General features: G+C 43.3%; 2 protein-coding genes across 3 annotated transcripts in view; both read right to left on the bottom strand.

The window, feature by feature from the left end:
• LOC119379032 (F-box/WD repeat-containing protein 11) overlaps positions 1 to 738 on the bottom strand; it is a 61,383-nt gene extending 60,645 nt beyond the window's left edge. Inside the window, exon 1 of the mRNA XM_037648169.2 lies at positions 521 to 738. Coding sequence (XP_037504097.1) covers positions 521 to 562 — 42 coding nt within the window. The 5' untranslated portion in view covers positions 563 to 738. The remainder of the gene's footprint in view (positions 1 to 520) is intronic.
• A 323-nt stretch (positions 739 to 1,061) lies between these two features.
• The window catches only part of LOC119379031 (exportin-7-B), a 98,611-nt gene continuing 74,782 nt past the window's right edge, over positions 1,062 to 24,890 (bottom strand). For both annotated transcript variants that reach the window (XM_037648167.2, XM_037648168.2), the window contains exons 16-23: positions 23,728 to 23,918; positions 23,598 to 23,652; positions 22,543 to 22,610; positions 22,368 to 22,459; positions 10,321 to 10,459; positions 4,680 to 4,822; positions 2,251 to 2,477; positions 1,062 to 2,187 (exon numbers count right to left, since the gene is read on the bottom strand). In XM_037648167.2, the coding sequence (XP_037504095.1) occupies positions 2,106 to 2,187; positions 2,251 to 2,477; positions 4,680 to 4,822; positions 10,321 to 10,459; positions 22,368 to 22,459; positions 22,543 to 22,610; positions 23,598 to 23,652; positions 23,728 to 23,918 (997 nt within the window). In that variant the 3' untranslated portion in view covers positions 1,062 to 2,105. The remainder of the gene's footprint in view (positions 2,188 to 2,250; positions 2,478 to 4,679; positions 4,823 to 10,320; positions 10,460 to 22,367; positions 22,460 to 22,542; positions 22,611 to 23,597; positions 23,653 to 23,727; positions 23,919 to 24,890) is intronic.

Raw genomic sequence — 24,890 nt, 5'->3', positions numbered from 1 at the left:
TGCGTCAACCTTATATAACTCTAGGGTGCCACAAAAAAGAAAATAGTTAAGAGCTTAAGTTCGATAAACGTAAAACGTGGATGTTACGTAAAATAAGGCTACTGCTTTGTAAGGGCTAATAAGACAACTTCGAAAAGAGAACTTCGATCCATAAAGCGCAAACTGGTACACTGTGTAGTTGCAGAATAAGACCAACGTCAGACGAAAGCACACTTTCATTTAAAGCATCTTGCACAGGATTGCAAGCAGTTATTAGGGAACTCGACATCGTTATTAGAAAACAAGCGAAGTAGCGGGACATGACAAGGCTATGGAAACGCATAGCTTATATTAGGCCTAGAGAGAGCGATATACGCGGGAATTAGTATACGATTATTTACAAGCACACAATGGTATACACATTCGAAATTGCACACAACCACGAACGAAGTCACTGCAGAGGTCTACAGCGCAACAGTGACATCCGAAACATTAATGCTAGGCCTCGATCGCCACAACAGTACGGAGCGTAGATACCAACCTGCCCAGGTACATTTTTCTCTTCAGACAGCGTTGTCTCCATTACCGTGTCCAGGCGTCCGAACTCCAGTATTCCACGAAAAAAGAACGGAACGGATGCACAAGCTATGTATACGCTCTATAAACACAACAATACAATCGGTCGCACAAAGACGGAAGTGTGAAACGTCGAAACGTGGTGAAACGGAAATGGCGGCCCCTGGCGGCCTTTTTCAGGATGCGCCTATTGCTCTATCTTCTCGCTCCAAGGCAAGGAGCTTAAAGGAAAGCGTAGGAAGGGACCGCCGGAGAGGTCACGCTGGTAGCTAGCCCGACCAGTCTCGCCGCCTCAGATAAAGGTCAGCCGAGGCGGAAAATTCAAAACCGTTATTTTGGCACCTAGCAGCCGCGTAACCCAGAAACACCCCCCATACCCTTTGAGGCCCGTCGCTGTCGGTCCGAATTATTTCGATTTCAGGATCTTACTATGCGTAACCGCAATATTAACGTGCGTTTCTTTTCTCACCACCAGGCAAATTAAACCATGAAAAACAATAGACATGTTATATTTACATCATTTTATTTATGTACAACTCTGGGTAAAAAAATATCAGCACATGTTCCATTGGAATGAAGACTTTTTAACAGAAAAAAAAAGTATAGAAAAACAACAGGGTAACATGACAAGACATCCAAAATAAATAAATCACTGCACTTGCCAACCCCAGCAAATATTCTTTTGTTTCGGCTATGTACACAGCATCACTCCAACAAAGAGGTGCTTAAATAAAACATTCAATTGACAATCGTAGGCCGTACATTCTTTTCCTGCCATTCTATTTCTACCCCGCTGAATGGACAATCACTGACAGCAGGGACAGACAGCCTTCATGCAAGCCAAAGAAGAATGAAAAATGCAAACAATTGCTGCAAGATGTGGCACCAGATGCCTTGCCCCTGATAACTGGCTTCCTTCATGAAAAAATAAAATAAAGTCATTCACACGTATGCTACACATACAAACAGAAAAGCAAACAATGATGTGCTCAAATACAAACTACATTCATCTGGGCTGAGAAAAGCAAAAATGTCACAAACAAAAAGAATTATTCACTTTCAAAAACTATTTTCAAAAGAAATGACAGCAATACACCATTTGCACCACAGTGCTTTTCATCCATACACACATAAATGTTACAAAACTACTACTCCATTCTAAAAAATATTTTCAATAAAAAAGTCTCCAACTTCATTTCACACCAGAAAGTACAAAAACAATCTTACAAAATAACCACTCCATTCTTATACATTTTTTTTTAGGACAAATCATGACCTTTACCTGCTAGCGAAAAATTCACACCAGCAGAGCCTTTGACACAAACAGTAGAGAACAATATTTTATCTTAAAAAGCCTCATTAAGACAACAAATTGTAGTAACTGCTCATAAAAAATCACACCAGCAGACTGCATTCACAAAAATTTTCATTGCTGCTTACCCGAGAATTTTAAGCGTAATCAAAATTTTCATCCTTCAATAGAACAAAGGTGAAATCAGTCATGATCAAATCCTAGAAGAGCAGCCAGATGTCTCCAATGTAAAAATGTGCTATGTCATCATCTCCAGGGATGTAGGGCCTTTCAAAGAATCGTTGATGTCCCTCCGAAAAACAGACAGGTTCTGCGTAAACCTGCAATTTGCAAAGAGCAATTTCAGCTATGTGTAGAATTGAAAAAGCATACAATGGACTCACCTATCCCTGTTCTTGGTGAGCAAATTTCGTTCAATCCCATCCATGAGCGAGTCAAACCACTGTGACATGGTTGCCTGTTTGTCAACAGGCTGACTGCTCACTAGACTTTGGCGCAGCTGGCCAAAGTACTCCTCGTTGAGCAGAATGAGTCCAAGCAAAGGTCGGGACATAGACCACTGATTGCGGCAGTCTTCAAACATGATAATGTTCAAGATGGTGCTGAGCATCTGAAAAAAGAAAAAAAGAAAAAAAAATGTGTCCATAAACATACCATGTTAAACATAAATGTCAGTGAACTCTGAGTGCTCTGTGGAGCTTTCTGCCTTGTTGGTCTCAGAAGCTTGACAAGTTGACAACATAAAGCTCTGTATTCAGTGAGATGGATGCACAAGAAGTGCACACAACATTTTTCAGTCCAGACTGGCAGCACTCATAAGTCAAATTTCTAAAAGGTTACTATGGCTGTCGCTATTCTCTACAATACCAATGCTAGAAACAGAAGTTAAACAAATGCAGCAACACTGTTGTTTGATGAAAAAGACGCTGCACGCCAAATTCATGTACCAATACCAGCACATTCGATGACCAGATGTGATGACCAGTCGTTAGTCCTGGGATCAAACCCAGGACTAACGACTTTCTGGGGTGGTCGCTCTATCAACTGGACTAACAAGGATGCTAGCAAACAGCGCAAGGGCGAAATAGTCAACAACTCGAAGCACATGGACAAAGAATACTGTGGATGAGTACTGCGGCATCCCGCAAGATGGCAGAAAGGTTATGAAAAAGATAATTGACAACCACCCTTTCCATTTTTTTAGACCCCTTTTCAAGTACTCATCAAATGACCTCGGTGTCGGAGTTTGCCTCACGAATCAATTGCCGCAAGAACTTCTCGAATCCGCCAAGAACAAGTGGAGTCACAGGGATTTGTTGCATGCTTTAAGCGTTTTCTCTTCTCTCATGCCGACGGGCGCTCCGGAAGCTACACAGGGGAGGGATGGTACGGAGGAAAGAAGTTACGTCAGCATGCATCACGACCTTGAGCGTGTGCAATGAAACGCAACCGCTCTCTCCTGTTACAATTCCTGTGCACGAGTAACGTACAGTGTAGTGTTAGCAGACTATGGAGCGCGGTGCCAGCATGTGGCTGCACCCCATGGCAAGAAGCGCATCTAAAATGAACACCACTCTTGATTTATGATGGCTATTGGCCAATAGCATGCTATCTGCTGTGTGATGTCAAACAGCAGTAGCCAGCAGCTCCAAAGAGTGAGCGCAGGCCTCTGTATGAAAAGAGGGCACCTGAAAAAATGGCAACTTCTTTACTTTTTTACTCTAATTTGTAGCTTTCTGTCTAGTAATCCCAAAATTGAATCGTAAATGCTCTAACGCATCGTGTAATAAACGCTAGCATCGTTAACTGAGAACTTATTTTGCAACAGTTCGAAATGTCCGCCTAAATACCATAAGAAGCTAGTGCCCCGCACAGGGGAGCGCCCAAGATCATGTGCACTCAAGCTTTGGTGTTGTTGAAAGCGAATTTTTCCAGTCGGGGCCCCGCGTGCTGTGAAGAATGAAACAGTGCGGGTGCTTCGGTATGTTGCTTTGGATGCGCATGTCTGCTTTCCAGAGGATGCATTTTTTCAGCAAGCCTGATGGGTGGCTCATGACTTTTAAAAGAACATTAACCCTTTGCGGCCCGAAACCCTTTCTCAGCTTCTGCCATTCTGGTCCGAAAGTTAAAGACTCTAAGCTCAAGTAGAAGAAGCTTACTTACTCTTTTACCGATGGCACATAATGTAGTGAGAAAATGCGCGCGTGAATCAGCCGCGAAAGAACTGGTCCAGCAGTGCCCGACCACGGACCACTGTGGCCTTGTTGCGTTGTCGGGCAGGGGCCGACAACGGACCGCAAAGGGTTAAGAATCATACCAGTCTAGCTTAATAACGTACTCTTTCAAAGCTATTCTTTTTAACTTGGCAGAAAGAGGTTCAGTATACCGAATAAAATGAAGGCCAAACTTCAACTTTTCCAATTTCACACCAAGCCAGATTGGAACACCAGTGAAATGTCTAAAACCTTTAAATACTACTTCCTTGTACTTGGACTATTGTGGGACAGTAAAGGATAATGAAAATTGCTAAGCTAAGTATTTTGCTTGTTAAAAATATACTGTGTGCAGTTCATTTTTAACAGTATGACATTACCTAGGCCCAAAGAGATGCCATGAATATATCTACAATTTCATGGGGTGCCAGATCCTTTTTATTGTATGTTCGGGCCTACCAAGGCAGCTCGTGTGGTAATGTGGCTTTATTTGGCATTTTTGAAGTTTAGTTAACCTTTTTCCTCTTCAAATTACCTTTAAAGTAAAGCATGAGAAATTAGGAAAAAACATCTCAAAGAAGAAAAAAAGTATTTGAAACCTGTTGCAAAATTTCAGGATGCAGCTCCAGGACACGAAGGCAAGGCTCAGGCGGTCCTTTCGAAGTCCCCTTCGACAAGCGCCGAAAGAGGAAGCTCACAATGTGGTCTAGCGTTGCACAGCATCCTGTGCATACCATCGTATCTGTAAAGAAAGTCATAATGAAGTACCACACAGGTAAAGCTGCTGCAAGCTTTGAGATGATGAATAGTGCTAACAAGGTCAACAGATTTTTTAAACTAAAACAGAATATTTGTTTTATTCACAATTGAACTTTTTTTTTAATTTAAAATAACATATTTTACCATTTCTGAACACCCTTACGTAAGCTCGTTCTGCATTTTTAGTTAAAGGGGCCCTGCAACACATTTTCAGCATGGTCGGAAAATGCTGCCGATCAGTAGTCGAGGCTCCCGAGAACACGCGAGCCAAACATTATAGTACAGCACATGGCCTGGAATTTACAATTAATTCTCAAAGTCAGCTAGAAATCGTTGCCTCTTCTTTCTACAAATGATGTCATATACCCGAATGATGGCGCCATATACCCAAATCACAGAGGAAGAAATATTTAGGAGGTGAAACTAACGTCACCAGATAACGTCACAAAAAATACAAAAATAACATGTGCCGACGGAGGCACTTCAATTGGTGGCGCCTTGCGGCCAGGCATACATGTTCTCTGGCCGGGCGAGCACGCCCGCGCATGTTCTCTTTAGCTGTGTTTGTGAGCAGACAACAGCCGCGTTTGCTTCAGCGGGCACCCAAATTTATTTTTGTAGACTGATTTCTCAGTAACTTTTTTTTTTATGTAGTGACCGTGGTTGTAATAACACTGCTGCGCACAGTATGCTCTTCTTCGGCATTTGCTAGCCTGAGATGGGTTGCAGGTATTTTGTTGAAACCAGCAAAAGTGGGCGGAAGTCTTGTAAGGAAAAGGTGGAGCAAGAAACAAACGCGCTCCGCGTCCATGCTCCATGACTGCGGCAGAGTGGGAGCAACGCGTGTGGCCACTTCCCTCGGAAATCGAAACAACGGCAATTCCCTTGCATGCCACCAGACGCCGCCAGCATGAAGTGGCTCCCTGGCAATTGTGGGGGTGCTATATCACCCCTGTAAGGGCGACTGCCGTAGCTCGGGCGCGGCCGCTGTGTTTGCAACGCACGTGCTTTGCGTGTAAGCGGGGACGTTCGGCCAAGGTCGGGCATGCGCTGGCTGTAACTCGAGTTTAGCGCGGTGGCGCCGGCAGCGCGCTAAACTCGAGGACGGTACCGCGGCTTGCTTCCCTCGGGCCTCGTGGTGAGTTGTGCATCTGCGGCACCGCATTTGTATTGTATTATGTTGTCTTATTGTATGTCTTATGTTGTCTGATGTTATGGTGTACTGTATGTCTTATATTGTCTTGAGTGTGCGTGTTGTTTTCCCAGTATTCATTCTCAGCGTATAAGTTCAGCGTGTTACGTGTTACTAATTCGGCCGGCGAGCTCGCCATATATGTCAAGAAGTGTTTAATAAACGTCTACGTTTTTTAAATGCGAATGCATTTCTTAGTCGGGCTATGTAAGGCATCCGGCGTTGTCCGCGCGCCTCTCCGCTCTCACTCCCTTTCCCATAGCAACAGCTGCGGACGCGCACGCTTATCCTCGCCCCTAGCAACCGGAGCAGGTGGTGCGGGTGGAGTAGCGGAGAGTGAGTGGAGAGGAGGAGCACGCTCTGGCGTGTGAGGGCGCTCTCATTGCAGGAGCTCAGCCAACGCAAATTTTTTTTCTAGGTGGCACTGGCTCGGCAGAGCTCCCGCTGTGTGTGGAGAGGGCAGGTGCAGTGCTTCACCGCTCCTTCTCTCGCCGTTCGCTCTCTCTCCTCCCTGCACCACCGCCTCAATGTAGTGCCTTTGAAACGCGTTTGTAGCGTTTGCGCTGCCTTGGCACAGCCTGAAAACAGCGCGTTCTAAACGCGTTTGTGCTGCATTGAAGGCGGTGGCAACATCCCTGAGGTGATTACGAACGCACGTAAGAAGCGTTCGTTGAAAGAGGCGCCCAAAAGGGAGACACTTGAGCGCGTCGATGTGTCCAGCTTTCCGCCATTAAAATTACTATGCCGTGTACTCTCGGCGCAAGAAATGCATTCGCATTTCCTCACGATTGCCTTTGGGGAGGTGGGGGCATTTTCTGTTGCACGACCGCGTGAACTGTCTCCGTGTGTTCCGAAGGCGAGGGCATTTATGGCACAGACCCCACACAATGTGACCTTATTTGGTCACCTCAAGCAGCGGAGTTGCACCTCCTAAATGTTTCTTGCTCCGTGACCCAAATTCATGGCCATTGGCTGATTTGAGCATTGTGGGCTGCATAGTTACTGCGGCTGCCACAAGAGGCCACCACGCGCTCACTGAAAGTAAGCCGTGCGTTCAAAGGAACAAAAGTGCTCAAGGTCATGATGCGCGTGTGACGCAACTTATTCCCCCCGTGCCATCCCTCCCTGCTTAGCTTCCAGTGCATTCGTCAGGACGAGAGAAGAGAGAAAGCAATTACAGCGTGCGACAAATCTCTCTAACTCCGCTAGTACTTCGGGTTCTAAAAGCTTTTGCGGTGGTCGATTCGTGAGGCAATGAACTCCTTTAGTAAAGCTATCTGATGGTTATTTTGAAAAGTGTTGCAGGGCCCCTTTAAGCACACAAGTATGGTTGAACAACATGGTACTGTAGCCTGTATAACTAGCGGGCATTTAAATGTCAAATGTTTATCGTTACAAAGACGTTGATATAGGCTGGTTGTTGCATTGGACAATCATTATTAAATCAAGGAAAATGCCACGAGACAAGAGAGTTTCAAGTCTGAGGCTATTACTACGGCTGCTGGATAAAGAGGCACACGGTGGAGCATGCAGTGTCAGGCAGCTCACAGTGGGAGAGAGCGAGAGTACCTCCGGTATCACTTGCAACCACATTAGACCAAATGGCATGACCGACCAAACAGTGTTTTGGGGGATTTATAAAAAATGTGTATCGCCAGACTGTCACGTCTTACAACTTTTCCATGTAAACAACTGCCCTCAAGTTAATAATTAAAAAGTTAAGGTGGTTTTGTTGATCATTTCAGCACAACTCAGATGCGACGATGTATTTCCACCTCAACGTAGAGTTTGTGCTAGAAGACAGGTGCCTGACTGTCGTAGCAGTTATATAAAAAATCTGTGTAGTCTAAAAAAACGAAGAAGAAAAAAACACGCTGTACCATTTTTAGTCTTTTGAAGCTGATTATTTTGTGCAAATACAAGGAGCAAGAAGAATAAGAGAACCAAACGGAGCTCTTTCTTTATGTATTTACAACCACATGACGGTAACAGACAATGAATGACAGGACTTGTGCTAGTTATACAAGATGACTTACAGGGGCTGTTAAGGCTGATTCACACCTATGACTAGCATCGGTTGTGCAACCACTTGCGACTGGCAACCGATGTTCACACGTGCACGCGACGTATACCCGTTGCCGCAGGGAACTTGCGTCTACTCGCACTGCCATTCCCGCCACTGCCTCGTAAAATAAGCTGACTTGTTCCTGTGCGTCTAATTGGTTCAGAGGTTTGCGAGTGTGGTCGTGCGACTGAAAAAATCAAGCAGCAAGTGAGTGAACCAATGCAGTTGCTTTGTAACAAAAGCAGCCATTTGCAGCCATTTTTGACTAACTTGGTTGCACGACCAGTGCTAGTTGCAGGTGCGAAAGAGCTTTTAACGCAACTTTGCAGCCCACTTCACGTTTTACAGCATTAGCGCACTGCCTAAGCACAACGGCCAACATTCAAAATACAAATTGGCATCACACAATGTTTTTCAAGTTAACTGTTGGCCAATTGCATGATTACCTACAACTGTGGTCAACAAACTGCACAGTTTCTCATTTGCTTCACTATCTGCGCATTTGTGGACACAAAGCTCAATCTACTGGTTTGGTTTTGGTTGGTTTCAGTGGTGCATAAGCAACTTAAACTATCACACACCAAACCAGGGTTCGTACAGGTTTCAAAGGAGAAAATTCAAGGATATTCGAGGAATTTCAAGGGCCTGTCACACATGTTTCTCAAGGACTAAAAAACGGAATCCAAATGAGGATTTTTCTTTTATTATAACAATGTTTCAAATTCTGACTAAATTTATCGCATTTATACACCTACACTTGAAACTCGATTTAAAGAAGTCATCACCACGCTCAAATTACTTTTATATTAAAACAAGAAAGAGGTTTTTCAGTTCTTCGAAACCTAAAATTGTAACATACACACCCAAAATCTACTATGGCATTGTATTTGCCGCTAACCCACGCGTGCTCATGTGAAAAGTCTGTTCAGGTGTACAGAACATTGAGCCTTGTACATGTGGTCTGGGCAATATAGGCCAGGCAGACAGTCGCATGAAATATGACATGCAGCCGAAATGCAAAGACTGGAAGAACGAATGCAGTGATTATGCTAGCTGGGCGAACAAGAAAGTTGCGAGGAGACAATCGGTGTCATCTGTCACATAAATCATGAAATAACGAAAGCACACAGTAGTGTTCATGAGGGAGCACTGACAGGAACAATAAACCACCGCCACCTGTAGCACCATCTGGTACCTAACAGCGCGACTGTTGAATCTACTGTTCCGTGTATGTGGGTGGCGTGTAGCCTTGACAAAATAAAGCCAGGCTCGTGACTATGAGTGACAGATGTTTTAATGCAATAGCGTTAGTGCCTGCGCTTGAATAAAAAAGCCATATGGGTAAAAGATATCAAGAAATTAGCGCTTCTTTTTTACTAATTTATTTCAGAAAAAAAAAACAAACGTTAAATCGGCTTTGGTTCCAAGTCAGTTTCGTTAATTCGGGCTAACAACGTTGAAAATTATGAGCACCTGCCGGGGAATACAAATTTCTTCCTTAGATTGGGAACTACGCAAAACAGGTTTTGTTAGATCGAGTTTTAACTCTATTATTATACTTTAGAAAAGTCTAGCCTTGATACCATCTAAAGTAGTTCCCAACACACAACGAATGTTCAGGACAGGTGCTGAGATTTCTCTAGTATTTGCAAGGCTTGACATTTTTATGCTGTACTAACCACATGCACCGCTTGTTTGACAGGGAAAAAGCAGCGTAAAGGCAGGAGACTAGAGTGAAGTCCTAAGGAGATAAATAGAGAGAGAGAAGGCAACACAAGATGCACTGACGAGTGAGGAGTGAAATGAACGATAGGACAAGGCATGCAAACTCGCACGGTGTATTGCTTCTGAAATCGAGAGTTTGTCGCAGCGACGCTAATCTACAACAGAAAGCAGGTCACACAGTGGAGTTTCGGCTGCACTGATCCCGAAACTCAAGAGTTGTCAAGGGAAGAATACAATTCCAGGACTTTCAAGGGCCTTGAAAATGTCATTTTCAAGTCCAAGGGTTTTAAAGGACCTGTACGAACCCTGCAAACTATCATGCATGGTATAATTCTCTTAAAGTGTTGGAATGCCTCGATGAGTACCTGCCTGGGCAAGGGCCCCGAGGATGCCAACAGGTTAAAAAGACCTCGATCTTCTTCTCAACAGTGAGAAGCTTAACGACGTGTCCCTACATATTTCAATTTTTCTCAATCTACTAAAAGCATGAAACACATACCAAGGGCAGTCAATCCTTCAGAGACAGATGACAGAATGTAAAGGAACACAGATGGCTCTAGGTTGCTCAGGAAATGCATGTGGTCTTGTGCCAAGCACTCAAGTAGCACATAGTAGGCTTGACTCAACTTAGGGTAGTCCTGAAACAGTAAACATGAGAACAGGTCACAAGCAGCTTTTTGCCTATTGACTTTTCTGCACACAATAAAACTGGGCGACATTCCTGAAGTGGACTGTGCATCTGAACATATCAGCCAACATTACAAATACATGTGTTCTTGAACACATTTTGTGCAAGTTTCAGTGATACTCTACTATGGAACACACACAACATAACAGCTGCTCCTTACAACCCTTCCAAAATGGTCTCTCAATGTCAAAGTACTTTTGAAGACTAAAGAAAGATTACAATAGAAAATGCAAAACCAAAACATTGTCCTCACTGCGGCCAATTTTCTTTTAGCACACAAAAGAAAGGCATTAAAAAGAAGATTAACTTTTATTGAGGGAGAGGGAAAGGGTTTAGGAGCTACATGGGTGGAGCTTCATGTCCAGGACTCCACTGGCTTGCGCCACCAGCCGGACATGGCCCAGAAGTGCTATCTGCACCTCCAGGTCCAAGCTGGCGAGGTTTGCCAACCAAAACAACACCGAGTACTTTAACCCTGCTAGTTTACGAACTCCACATAGGCTCTGTGTTTTAGAATGCAGGCACAGCACTTGGCAAAAAGCATGGGAACCAGTTGATTGTCGTGTCATTTATGGTCAAAAGAACTAACCACTATGCAAACACTTAACTAAGCACCTATGAGCACACAGTAAGTTTTATGAAGGCCCTCAAGGCAAACCAATTTTTATACAATTTCAAAGAGCACATCAAGCAAAGTTTCAGAAGGCAACATAATAACGCATAAGAATGGAGCTTGATCACACTACTCAAGGGCAGTGCGTCTGGCAATCAACTCTCCAAAATCTATCCCCTAAGCAAGTTCAAGTTATGAGTTCAAAGCTGTTTTAGATTTAGTATAATCAAAAACCCTAAACCACCATCAGACTAAGCTGCCAATAGGGTTGCACTAGCTTGTTTTTTGTATTGCACCAACTTTGTGGCCAGGCATACCAGCAAAGACCATTATAGGAGAAAAATATTTTAAAAAATTCCATTCATTAAATTATATTGAAGGGCTTTTCAAGTCTTAAGAATGTTACAAAATACATCAGTGGTCCAGAGAGAACCTGTTAGAAATATGCATAATGTCCTTTAACATTTAGAATGTAAACAGGTAAAAACTTAAAAGCATCGTCATCAATGGCAAGTGTATGCACTTACACTAACAACTTAAACATAGAGTACAGGACATTAATTCTACTTCCGACATGCAAATTATGTCACCAAACATCATTGCAATGAGCAGGGCAATAGCAAAGTCATTGCTTATAAATATTAGGGATTGCAGCATAGTGTCACATTCTTACTGTTACCAGCTTTCATAACTGCATTTGTATGAAGTTTACCATGTTCCAAAAAAGTCTGCCAGAATTAGTTCTGTTAGTTACATGCAGTGCCTAGGATGCCCACATTTACCCTATTTAGCATGTTATATACTCTCGAGTAAAAAAAAAAACAAAAAACAAAAAAGTAAATTTAGCCAATGCTTAGTCTCATCTCATAGTGAGGGCAAAGTACAAGCAACATCTTATCCCATCACCTATGTTTTGATGCTCCCATCACCTATGTTTTGATGCTACTAGGCCTTGAAAGAGTGCAATGAGACATAAATGCGTGCCAATTTCCACGCAGCGGATGGCACCACAACACTGCACAGTATTGCGAGTTCAATTCACCAGTCTACTAATTTGGATGTTTGAATTGCTAGAACCTGCTTTATGGGCAGTACTGATATCGTGGTATAAAATACCGAGAACATGACACAAAGTCACATTAACCATAAAGAACATGATACTTTATATTTTTACGATTTAAATTCACTATGGCACTATAGAATTCTAGGCTAAGGCACCCCTTGTGCCAGTAAATTTCAGCATACTTGAAGGGGCCCCAAAAACAGTTTTTGAACCTATTAAGAAAATGCTGCCAATTTGTAGAGGAGGCTCATGTCAACATGTGGGAAAAATTTCTGTACTGCATGCAGCAGGGAACTAACAATCACAATATTCTGTCAAAATCAGTAAAAAATCATTTATCGCCACCTATGCAGCAAACGGGCCCTATAGCTATTAGCCAATTTTCCATTCACAAGAGCATTCTTAATCACTAACATCCTCCTCAGCCTTATGTATGCTGCAGGATGGTCTCTCCCAATGACCTCCAAACCCACCCTGTGCTGCGCAAGCAGATTCGATTTGATGAATGCAAATTACTTAATTTTGTTGCTCCACCTAACCCTTTGCCGTCCTCGGCCGTGCTTCCCATCTCTTTGTACCCAATTTCACAATCTAACTAACCATCCGTTATCTGTCCTCATGAGATCACTTTCCAAGGTCCAATATCAGAGCGATCCCTGTTCATTCTCTGATCCACTCAGCTGTCTTCCCATCTCATGTTACACCTATCATTTTTTAGTTAAAAGAAATGAAAAGTATGTGTCTGCGATCCCTGAAACACAGAAGAACATTACGTATTTGCTCTTCTGGTTTCAGTTGACAGTCATCTGCTTAATGTTACATTTTATCTTAAAGTCATGTGAGATGGAAATCGGCATAGTAGTGCACTTTCGAACACTACGTTGGTCATGTGTCTCATACTATGTGTGCTACAACAGTACACATAAATGTGCGATGCCTCCCAGAGAGCATGTATACTTGCTCATGTGCACTCGTTCTTCCTAGCATGGTAAACAAACCTGGCCTGTCATGCACCTAGCTTTGATGGCCTAGCTTTAATGGTGTAGTAAACCTAGCTTTGGTGGCATAGTTGACTAATGCTTCGTGCTCAGGATTGCTACAACGGTTCGAATCCCACAGTCTGCGAGTTCGGATAAGTCCAGTTGAAGAAAATTTTGGCGAGTCCGAGTGAGCCCTAAGCGGAAAATTTATTTATTTTCTTTTTGAATTATTTAGTGATGCTACCGAGGTCATCCAATTTGGAGTAATACCTGGAGCAGCAAAATTTTCATATTGGAGCACTTTGGAGCAGCAAGAATTTCCATTTTGGAGCAGTTTAGAGCAGGCACATTTTGTACTTGGGAGCACCCTGGAGCAGCTAATTTCACATTCTGGAGTATGCTGGAGAAGCAAGTTGCATTTACATTCGGACACTTGAACAATTATTATGAACTTTTGCAAGTAAGCTACATAAATACATAGATTAGTTGCAAATCTCACAGAGAAAGTGCTCTCAAGAGCGCTCATTATTTCACTCTATTATTCAAGAATAAGGGTGTTATGCAATTGGGTGTCGTGAAATGAACTCCCGAGCTACTTTTTTTTTTCGAGACAAGCAAAAAAAACAGAATACTGGATCAATAAAGTTGCGTATTATGAATTATGAAATACGACTTCGTGGTCATCAAAGTACAGGGCTCCTGCCAGAAATCTATATACTTGATGTTACTAAAAAGCTGCACCTTAAATCAGCAGAAGTGACAGGCAAACACTGCAGCATAGAACAATGCCTCAATGCATGGATGTCAGCAGGATTTTCTTCGGGGGGGGGGGGGGGGGGGGGGTGGAAAGCGCCCCATTCGCACCCCCTTGCTGGCAACTATACCTGAATGCTCAAAATTTACGTGGTCCGTTATGCATGCTCCAAAGGTGAAAGCCGGTCTTTTTTAACAGTGAAGCAGTTTAGCAAATCGTTCCTTGTGAGTCAATCCAGAAAACTATCATCATCATAAATGGATATGCGCCACAGAAATTGGGCAAATCCCATTATTCACCACTGATCCACTAAAAAAGAAGGCAACAATTAGCCCAATAAATGGCGCCGAAGAAACAAGTATGTGCCGCAGAAATTGGGTGAATCCCACTCTCACCACAGTTAGCCCAACTGCACCAAGGCTGCGAAGCGACAGTGGCAAGCCGGAGACCCCAAGTACATACGAGAGAATACTAGGGAACGAGAAAGGCAAAGGCGGCTGCGAGAAGACCCCGAAGCCATGGAAGGCGATGTGCTCATAGCTGAAACAATAATGTGCTCGTAGTTCTACAAGAGGTGCAAACGCTTGGCTTCAGCGAGAGTTTCTTTCTCTGAAGTTTGGACATCCGTGTCGTGTCTGTGGCTTAAGTCAAACCTCTCTGCGCTGAGAATCAACGTATAAACAGCCTAGCATCACCTAGCTAAAGCCTAGCAATAACCTAGAAGCAACCTAGAACCTCCATCACCTAGCTAAGGTCTAGAAACAATGAATCAACCTAGAAGCAACCAGATTAGTCTTCAGAATCGTCCAGTTTCGCTGTTTCAAGCCATGCGCGGCTTAATACAAGCTTTGCCATTTTTTTTTCTTCTCAGTCACTTGTATTGATCATTTTGATTACTTTAATTACCTGCAGTGGGGCACTTGAAACAAGCTACCAGCAGCGTTTCTGGAACAGACGTCAGCCAATGAATTGCCGCCACACTTCATCGCCACCAATTGGCCAAGAAGTCACGAGCCTCTGCCGAGAGCGAGTTTTGCCGTCGAACTCTAGCTCAACTCTAGCTGGCTCAACGTCGAAGAGAATATGATTTAGTGACTAAATTTATCTAAAGCTTACGACAAGATGGAGCATTTCATACTAATAAAACAGACAGAAGATTCCATTTTTCCAAATTACACGACACAGGAAGTTTCAGAGTTGTTCCATCTCACAGACATAAGCAAAAACACGTGTGCCACAAGCAACTGCCCTTGGTGTGCGCTTTGAGATTAGAAAAAGAAACTATAGTGAATCAGCCTGAAAACTGCTGCAGATCAAAACTGCAACCAGCTAACTCATGCAGTGTAACCAGAATATATGACTGAAGAACTCTGGCGTTAATGGTATACAAGTCCCTTTGTGGTTGCTGTAGTTATGTCTAGTGTGTTGCCTTATGGTGCACTTTCGGCTCTCAATGAGTGTCAAATGAGTGTCACTTAGGCGGGGCAGGGGAGGAGGGAAGCAACCTACTTTTGCTGCTTCACTGTGCACCTTCGGCTTTCTCACTGCCAGTGTCACTGATGGTGCCTAAGGCATGGCCAATGGCCAGGGTCATCAGTGACGGGTGGGCTGCTAACAATGTGATGCCGTCATCTTGGACAAAAAACAGCAGCAAAAACCTGCAATCCGAACTGAGGCTGTCACAGCCCCAAGCACAATGTGTCTGGACATCGCCCATGTCTGTGCTGGCAATAGTTGCATCTGAATGTTATTCTGGCGGTAGTCAAAGTCACATCTGGACGTAACTCCAGCAAAGGCTGCAGTTACGTCTGTAACTAAAAAAAATACATGGCTGATCACTCTGTCATAGGAATCAGTATAACATGAAAGTGAAACGTGTCTTCACAGACGTAGTTGAGCGTTTGTTGTGCATTCTTTCGCCCCAAGCGCGAAGGAATGAATGCTACAATAACAAATTGTAATGTCACGCGAAGAACGGCAAGCAGCTCGAAACTTGCAACGTGCTCCTCAAGCAGAAAGGATGCACGGAACGAATTTACACAGGATGAGCGCGAACTGTCACAGTTGTAACTTATTTCTGTGTGAGCAGCGCACTCCTTTCGCAAAAGCGGCCGCTGCAGTGAGCGAAGTGACCTTCGTGCTCTCAACGCAAACTTGCAGTGAGAGCACAAGACGTACTAACCACCGCCATCACGAAATAAGCGCACACGAGTGAACACACCCTGTAAAGGCACGCGCTCATCCACGTGGGGCGACGACCTTTAAAGCGTGCTCTTCGAGCCCTTCGCGCCATCTCACTAGTGATAACGAAAACACGCTGATGTACCACCAATCTCCGAGTACCGCCACCGGCAAATGGTGTATATAAATAGCTCGCCGTTCGCATGGCCAAGAACGTGCCGTCTGAGGCCGAATCGTTTCGCGCCACATGCTGCGGAGCGAGGGGTCGCAAGTTCGACTCCCTGTGACAAGACTTTTATCTTGTAGTTTTTTTTCTTTGCAATCTGCTAATATTTATATTTTACAACGTCATATCCGTGACGGAAATACGTCAGTGGAGCCGTGGTGGACACCGGCATAAAACACTTAAAAAGGCTGACACCAGTGCATTTTAGGGGGTCCCGCAGATTTACAACAGCCCAGAGGTGATTATGCTGGCGCCTAAGAAGCCTTCGTTGGAAATGTGCATAGGGAAGCAGGAAAGGGTGGAGAGATGAGGAGAGAGGTAGAAAGCGGGCACAAGATTCCCCTTACCCCTTTTGGCAGTGGTAGGCACAGCAACCTGACAAAGGGGGCAAATTCAACAGGGAGGCTGACAAAGGAGGTGGACGACAGGCACTGAAGGGAGGGGGCGGGGGCTGCAGGCTTCGAGGGGGGGGGGGGAATCGCTCCTACTCCCCCCCCCCTTTGGATCTACCGCTGATATATGGCTTCAACGGAAGTTTTGCAATAAGAGCCCTGCACCTACAAAGGTATGAGGCGTCTGCTAATCCCCTCCAAAGACACCGCCACACACGCAACCACACCCGGTGCTACAAAGTACACACTTCCTGTCGGACTCACACTGCCCCGCCCACCCTCACAAACCCTCCAGCTCCTATCTCCATGTGCCCATCGCGCGAAGGAGATGGTCGGCTCGTTTCATCTCTGCTTGAGCCCCGCTCGTTGGAAGCGCTCGCGCGCTTTCACACGTGCGGGGTGATGTAATCGCGATTTGGATTTCATATGGAAGATTATGGCGAAGGCCAAAAATTCGCCTGGAGTATCTATATAATTCCTATCGCAAAAAAAAAAAAAAAAAATCAGAATGGCTGCAGGTAAGATCGCATGAAAGCACGGCAACAGCCTGGATTACAGCACATCCGATTATGGTGGCCACATTTCTGCTTTCCGACATCGCGTCGCATCGAGCAAGTGGGACCCGTGCCAAAGTCGCGAATTTCCGTCGCCGCTATACACTGGCCCCGAAGAGTCTTGTAATTCAGCTTTGCAGCAAAAGATCCACATAAAGAGTAGTGCGGCTGGTAATTGCGAGCTGCAGACCCAAAAAATATTGGTCGACTGCCTAAAAACTTGTTTCAGCAGTACCCTCAGCGAAAAAAGAAAAAGAAAGAAAAAGCTTTCACTTGCTGTAAATGCGACTGTTAGTTACGCTCGCTCTCGCCTGTAAATTTATTCCAATCTTCACGGAGTCCTAAATGGTATCTTTGAAGCTCGGCATCCCAGAGCGAGTGAGCTGTCCGATAACCGCCAACAAGCATCGTCTTTTTTTTTCTCACCAATCGGGATGGCTTGCAAGATACCAGACTTGTCGACGACATCCGCTTCCTGAATGATCGCGATCGCTTGCAAGATAGGTCAAGCTCGTTACATCTACTGCTACCGCTTGTACAATTAATCATGCTTGTTACTTGACATGCGGCAATAACAAAAACACAATATTTGGCACTAACCCACAGCACGCGTGACAAAGAATACAGATTTTCCCTGACGGGAGCACAATTTCCCCGAGTTTTCCCTGAGTATTTCCAGACTATCCAAAATCCCTAAGAATTCCCGGTTTTCCCGGTCGGTAGACACCCTGATTCTGCATCTTTATGTCCCTCTAGAGGTCCTGCACGAGGCAGCAGTGAATTGCAAGTGTAGCATATCTGGGCTGTTTGGGTTGCACAAGCAGATAGCTGAAAATGTTTATTGTGATAGGGCTGTCGGCAGGCACGTTCATAAGTGGCTGCCATCACGCCTTTATACTTTTTCCAACACTCATTCAAAAAGCCGTGCCACATTATGCCAATGTTAGAGTCATTGGTTGACCAGTCTTGACACTGGCATTGGCCACACCACAAGTTGAGGGGCACAGTTATCCTTTTGTTCAACAAAAATTTACTGCAGTATGAACTAAGTGGTAAGAATTGCACAAGCCACTACAGGTTAAGTTATCAGTGAGTACATAGGCTGCGTCTCTCATAATCATATCGTGGTTTTGGGACGTTAAACCCCAGATATTATTATGAGTACATAGGCTTTATAGAAACTCAGTTGGGGATTCGTCACCACTACTTTAAACCGTAAGTACATTTAAAGACAGTGTATATTAATGAGCTTTTACTTAATTGTCGGGAAGGCAGGTTGGCAGCTAGATAGGAAAGCACACTTTTTGTCTTTTCCCATCTTCTTGTGCAAAGACCACTTCTTGTGTTTTCGAGGATTATCAGTATAGGTGTGAAAGAGTGCTGCACAGTTTTAAAGGGGTCCTGAACCACTTTTCCAAGTAATCATAGAATTACCTCCGTATCGAAGTTTATTGGATAACGAATCCATCGAATCAATCGAATTTTTCTAGTCAATCGATTTTTTGAGTCCTTCAAGAACCAGTGGAATTACAGGGATTTGTCACCTGCTTAAGCGCTTTCTCTCTTCTTTCATCCCGATGAGCGCACTGGAAGCTACACAGGAGGGAATAACAAGGGGGAAGAAGCTACGTCAGCACACATCATGGCCTTGAGCACGCATGATGAAACATCATCGCTATCTCTCGTTGTGATTGCTGTATGTGCTAGTGTGGCTACTATGTAATGTTAGCAGGCTATGGAACGCGGCACGAGCATGTGGCTGCACCCCATGGCAGGAAGCGCATATCCAAAAGCTACTCTTAGTTTATGTCAGCTACTAGCCAATTGCAGCAATTTTGACGAAATAGCGCTGAGTCTGGCCCTCCAAAGAAAGCGAGGATGAGCACTTGGCAACTTCACGAACCACTTGTAAACTCTCTTTGCCTTGCACTACTGCAAGATTAGGCCAAGATGTTTACAGCAGCATCTGCTTTCCGCTATGTGTTTTTTTACCAAGCACGAGGGGTGGTTCAGGACCCTTTTTAAGAGATGTGACACGAGAACTAATGAAAAAAAGTATGCCTAAGTATAAACAGGCACAGCTCTTTTTTATTTGTTTGATGGCATAGCTGTGGTGGCACCTGCTCCAAATACACTGGAATGACCAGTGTGCAGCTCCATGGCGAATGCCAAGTGAATATCGCTTGTGACCTGCTTTATGATGCATGGCAAGTGATTCGTTTTAGGGGCGAAGCTCCTTAAGGCGGCACCCGTTCGTCCCTCGTAGTCGTAGTCGTAGTGCGTAACCAGTCTTACGCTTTGACCTCCAAGGTGGTGCCGGTGGGAGATTTTTCCTGTGCGTTGTTGAACAATAAAAAATTCGCAGCGTGCGCGTTAACTAAAAGCCGAATTCTTCTGTCTCTCATTCCCCATTAGCAGCCATAGGCATGTTCCAGTAGGAAACGTTAGTAGAAGTAGAAGTGTAAGTGTTAGCTAAAAGCCGACTTCTTCTGTCTCTCATTCCCATTAGCAGCCATTGTTTACCTCCAAGGTAGTGCCTGGTGAGATTTCTCCTGTGCGTGATTAAACAATAAAAGTTTTGTTCAAAACGCCGTTGATTGATGAAATAAACCAACGAAAGACGCCAGATGTTTTGTAAAAGCAAAACGAAAGAACGCCAGATGTTTCTAAAGCAAAACGAAAAGACGCCAGCTGCTTAACGAAAGACGCCAGGTGTTTTCTAAAGCAATGGTTTTCTAAACAATGAAAATTCACAGCGTACATGTAAAATTAAAGTGAGCTGCAAGTCGTCATAACTCATCGAACCTTTAGTATAAACGCGCCCGATCTCACGTCGGTGATGATGTACTGGGCAGAATTCACGGAAGATTCACGGTTTACCGATGAACCTCCGCAGCTTCGCCCACTCATCATCATTCACTCCGTGGATATGCTGTGATTTTTTTAAGTGCCTTCATTAAATATTTACTTATTTGTTGCTCACAGGAGGCATTGAGTTTCACACAGGGTCATCCCATGATAACTGTCAACTGTGGAAGTTGACCAAATTGAATCTCTAAAAAAAATTTCAGAAATTACACATATTTAAGCATTAGGTGCAGACTGTTTTCCCAAAAGATACTGAACAGAAAAAATTTGGGGCCATGTGAGGACCATTTAAATTTCATGAAACTGTTGAAAACCAGGTGCAAAAACAAAAGATTGAGTTTCATGCGTTCTTTGAAACTATACATTGTCTGATGTATGCATTGTTTGAACAAATTATGTATTGTCTGTTTTTGAAATGTCTGAACAATTTACCTTAATTAGAAAGCCATTTCACAGATTCCTTCTGTTTCTCAACTTTTAACAATGTAAAACTGCACAAATTATTGCATTTTCTGAAAATTTTCACACAAGAAAAGATGGGTCGCAAAAGAACACCTGAAATAATTTTCATAGAACTGTCCCTAAACCATACTATAAATTTCATTTTAGCTTCCATGCTCCACATAGGTTCTAAACTGAAATTCTGAATTTAGCAAAAATTTTGACTAAGAAAAGTAGTGGTTTGGGATGGCTTTTCATGCAGTCAAGGTGGTGAAGTGCAAAGCAGGACGAAGAGACAAAGTGCTTGTCCTTGTCTTTTTTGTGTCCCTTTGTCCTCCTTCACGCTGCATCACGTCAGCTATTTTGGCTTGGTAATAAAAGTGGTACATGAACAAATACGCAGAAAGCAAATATAACTGAGAAGCACAACTTTTGCCATGAAAATTTTAAGTAATTCTTGTTTTAACCAAGAAAAAGTTTTCTGAGTAGGAGTCCCACTGTTTTACGGGCTATGATAGAGTAAATCAGCCAAAAACTAATTTTTTCATTTCATTACAAGTGATGCACACCCTGTGCAGAGTGCAACAGAGCAGTGGTGAGCTGCGCGAGCGCATGAAGTCGTTTAAAAACAGTGCCAATAACTGTGAACGTATGTGTGAAAGAACATGATTGCATTTCATGGAGAAGGACTACAAATTCCAGGTGTGCAACGCACATTACAGAAAAAAAGCAAGTTAGGCCTTGTTATTTGATGCCAACGTTTCAGTAAAAAACGTTGCACTTAAATATGCATAAAGGGCAGGCACATGAAATTTTTTTTACGTGAAATTTTTTTTACATAAGATTGTTTTAGAATTTCTCCACAATTCCGGGCAGGAATGGCAGTTCGAATATCACTAAAACATCAATATTAAATTTGAAAAAAAATGTGACAACGCAAAACCATTAAAAGAAGTGCAGAAAGCTGCTGTTGTGACATAAGTGGCGACATCAAAACACAGGCACATCGTGGATACAGAAAAGGAACATTGGCAACGTTCAAGTAGAATATATGTGAAATGTCTCTGCATCCTGTGAGCAAAACATGCAAAGATTTGTGCACCACACTACTACAAGTTGCTAAAACATGTAATGCCAGCAGATACATTTAGCACTGTTGCATAGAGCTGTAACATTTCTGCACACATTGGTCACACAACATCAGCCCCTGCGAAGCATCTCCCACAAGGTTATGGCAGACACACATGGTGTCACAGGTAGAAATCATCTGCCAGATTGCATAAATCATGAGTGCAGAGGAAAATGTTTTAAATTTTCTGCACAAAGCCTACACAACTCCTAACATATACAAGACAAAATTTTGGGAAGTTGGTACATCTGGAGAAGATTACCAATGTTGCCTAAAAATTGCCAATATTGCCTAATAAAAAGAATAAAAATGTCTGGCACAATCCCCATAGCTTTCAAGCTTAACCATTTTGCTAAGGAACACTGCACACACTCAGAGTAAGGACACTTTCCACTTTTTTTTTCTTCTGAAGGGGGGGGGGGGAAGCAGTGTAGAGGAGCTGTTTAAGGTAGAAACCATAAATAAGCAAATTTCTTTTTGAAAGACAAACTTAAAAAAAAAATACGTACACACACATACAGTGGCAAAGCATGAAATAAAATATAAAACAGGAACAGATATTATTAACACTACAATATACAAAAAGAAACATGCAGATAGCTTGAGACATACATAGGCATAGGAAAACGAATTGTGGTGTATTATAATTATGCTCACCAATAAATCTGACTGCGGTATTGACAGCAGCAGTTTAACAAAGATTCCCAACGCATCATCCAACGCAGAATCTCCATACAGGGAAAACACGCCTGAAATGTGTACAGATATGCAATAAGTTTCAGTTCACATAGAGCCGAAAACATTCTGCCAATGGCTAATCCACAGTACTTACCTAAATTTACATAACCTCCACACAGTGCACTCTTCAGCATACTAAAGCAGATGGCTATGCCTTTCAACCTGAATTGCCCATCAGGAAAAACTGCATTTTAGCAAGGTACTTTCTAGAATGGCTGATTTACAAATGCACATCTGCCACAAGCATCAGGCTATAACAAAAAGAGGGGGGGGGGGGAGAGAGAGAGGGAGGTAGTATTCTCATCTATCACAATTATCACTGGGCATAACAACACACACATGAATTAGCACTAGATAAGCCGAAGTCACGCTTCATGTTGCTAACCAGGAGCCTATTTAACAACTTCTGCCTGCTGTTGGCACTTAAAATTTTTAGAGCTTAAAGGGGTACTGACACCTTTTTTCGTAGGTGAGTTTACCCTGCCATACAAATCTCCTGTATGCAGAGACGGCTCTGAGCAAGTATGAAACTCAGCAAATGCTGATAAGATAATTTAATTTCATATTGAAGTCAATTTTTCCATGGCGCACCTACTGTCATCAACACTAGCTTGACGCCAGACTACAGTACAAATTCTGGTGACTTCACGCAGCAGTCTGGCTAGTTGTGATGACGTTAGGTACCAAAACTTCCAAGATGGCCACTTGTGTCACTATATATTCTGCGAGCACGTGACGAGAAGCTCATACCGCGTTGTGACGTCAGGGTACGGTAGGAAGTGAAACTAGCTTTTAAAAACATACTGTAATTACTTTTTCAGTGCGCACTCGCGCTTAGCACTACCTTATCTAGACCCTTGAGGGCCTGACCTTTCATTTGACGCAAAACAAGGACAACTGAAAATATTCGTGTCAGTACCCCTTTAATAGTATGGCCATTTAAAAGCCTCAAATTTAGCAAAAGCAAAGCAACACTACTTGTCAGACATTACATTAAGCGAATAGCTAATTCTTGTATTAAAACATATTCACATAAAGCGCATGAGCTGCTATCACTTGCCTAAAACATGCAAATGCTTATTAAGCAAGAAAAGAGTCAAAATAAGCTTCATGCCTCAAATTTAAACAAAAAATTCCCACAAAGGATACTTCAACTTGTAAACTTGGTCCTTTGGAACTTGACCCAGTGTCAGGATGCACGTGCCTGTAATGCAAATTATTATTATATAAACAATTTATTATTATATAGAGTAAAGAAATGTGAATTTCTTAAACTTACCATATAAAACCATTGTTCGAGATGTTTCACGAAATAACAAGATGCCATTGGGTGAAGAGACATCAAAGTGAAGACGTTGCGATCGGTTCTGTACAAGTTCTGCAACGAGTTTCAGCACCGGTGTGCTCACACTTGGATCATGGTACCACAGTTCCAATGCCCTGTGCAGAATTGGGAAGTATGCTGGATAGCTGTGCACACTGTCAAGGATATTGCGCTAAATAAGAAACAAGCCATCACCTGTGTTATACTGTGCCACCTAACAGGGCATGCCAAGTTGTGCCTTTGGCAGAATTTAGACATGAGCAGGTTACGATAAAAACATTCAAAAATGGTATCATGATTTGACAGCACATGCTATAGAAGACTACGTACATCACATCACATCATTACATCGTTTTGTGGCAAACTACTGCAGTCAATCATTTTGGAAATTTAGCAGTTGTATTGCAAACAAAGTACACCCAGGAACACAACCGGGAGCATCAAATGTGCATTAGAAAGGCCTTGGCATCTTCAAATGCTCTATGAAATAAAACATTTGAAACACCTATGAAATAAAATGTATACTAGTAGAAAAGCTATGTGATGCTGTCAAGATGGGATCATGCAAGGCTTCCCCTATGACCGACAATCAAAAAGAATGGTACAATGTTCCTGTGCTCAGCGGCACACAAATGTCGATACAGCAAAGTTAGTTGATAGTCCTGCATGGTGTGACAGCTGCGGTTTACAGGCAAAGGCTCACCACAAGACCAAACTGAGTATGCACTGTTACTATGCTAGGCTAACCATACTGCTAGCAGCCAATTGAGCATAAGTTGCGGGAGCAAACATTCCACATAACTAGCTCACAGCAGAGCTGTGGAGAACCTGTCGCAGTGACAAAGATTTCAATGGTTTAGAGTTAAGAGGTGGGGCTACCAACGGGTGATTACAGGAAGGCCGACCAGAGCGAACTCTATAAAATGTCATCATGCATGCGACTAGACTTTGGGAGACCACTGTTTACATGGGAAAGCAGCTCTGGTGCACTAGCCACATGTAATCGTGTTGCCACCAATACATCAATTCCAGAAATCGAGCTAGACATAAGGCCACCATCATGCACATAATCTTAATATAACTGTTAAGGTTTAATGTCCCAAAACCATGATATGATT

Source organism: Rhipicephalus sanguineus, chromosome 1, assembly GCF_013339695.2.
Source record: "Rhipicephalus sanguineus isolate Rsan-2018 chromosome 1, BIME_Rsan_1.4, whole genome shotgun sequence".
NCBI lineage: Eukaryota > Metazoa > Arthropoda > Arachnida > Ixodida > Ixodidae > Rhipicephalus > Rhipicephalus sanguineus.
Note: the sequence above shows the minus strand (reverse complement) of the source record. Positions and strands in the feature narration are given on the sequence as shown.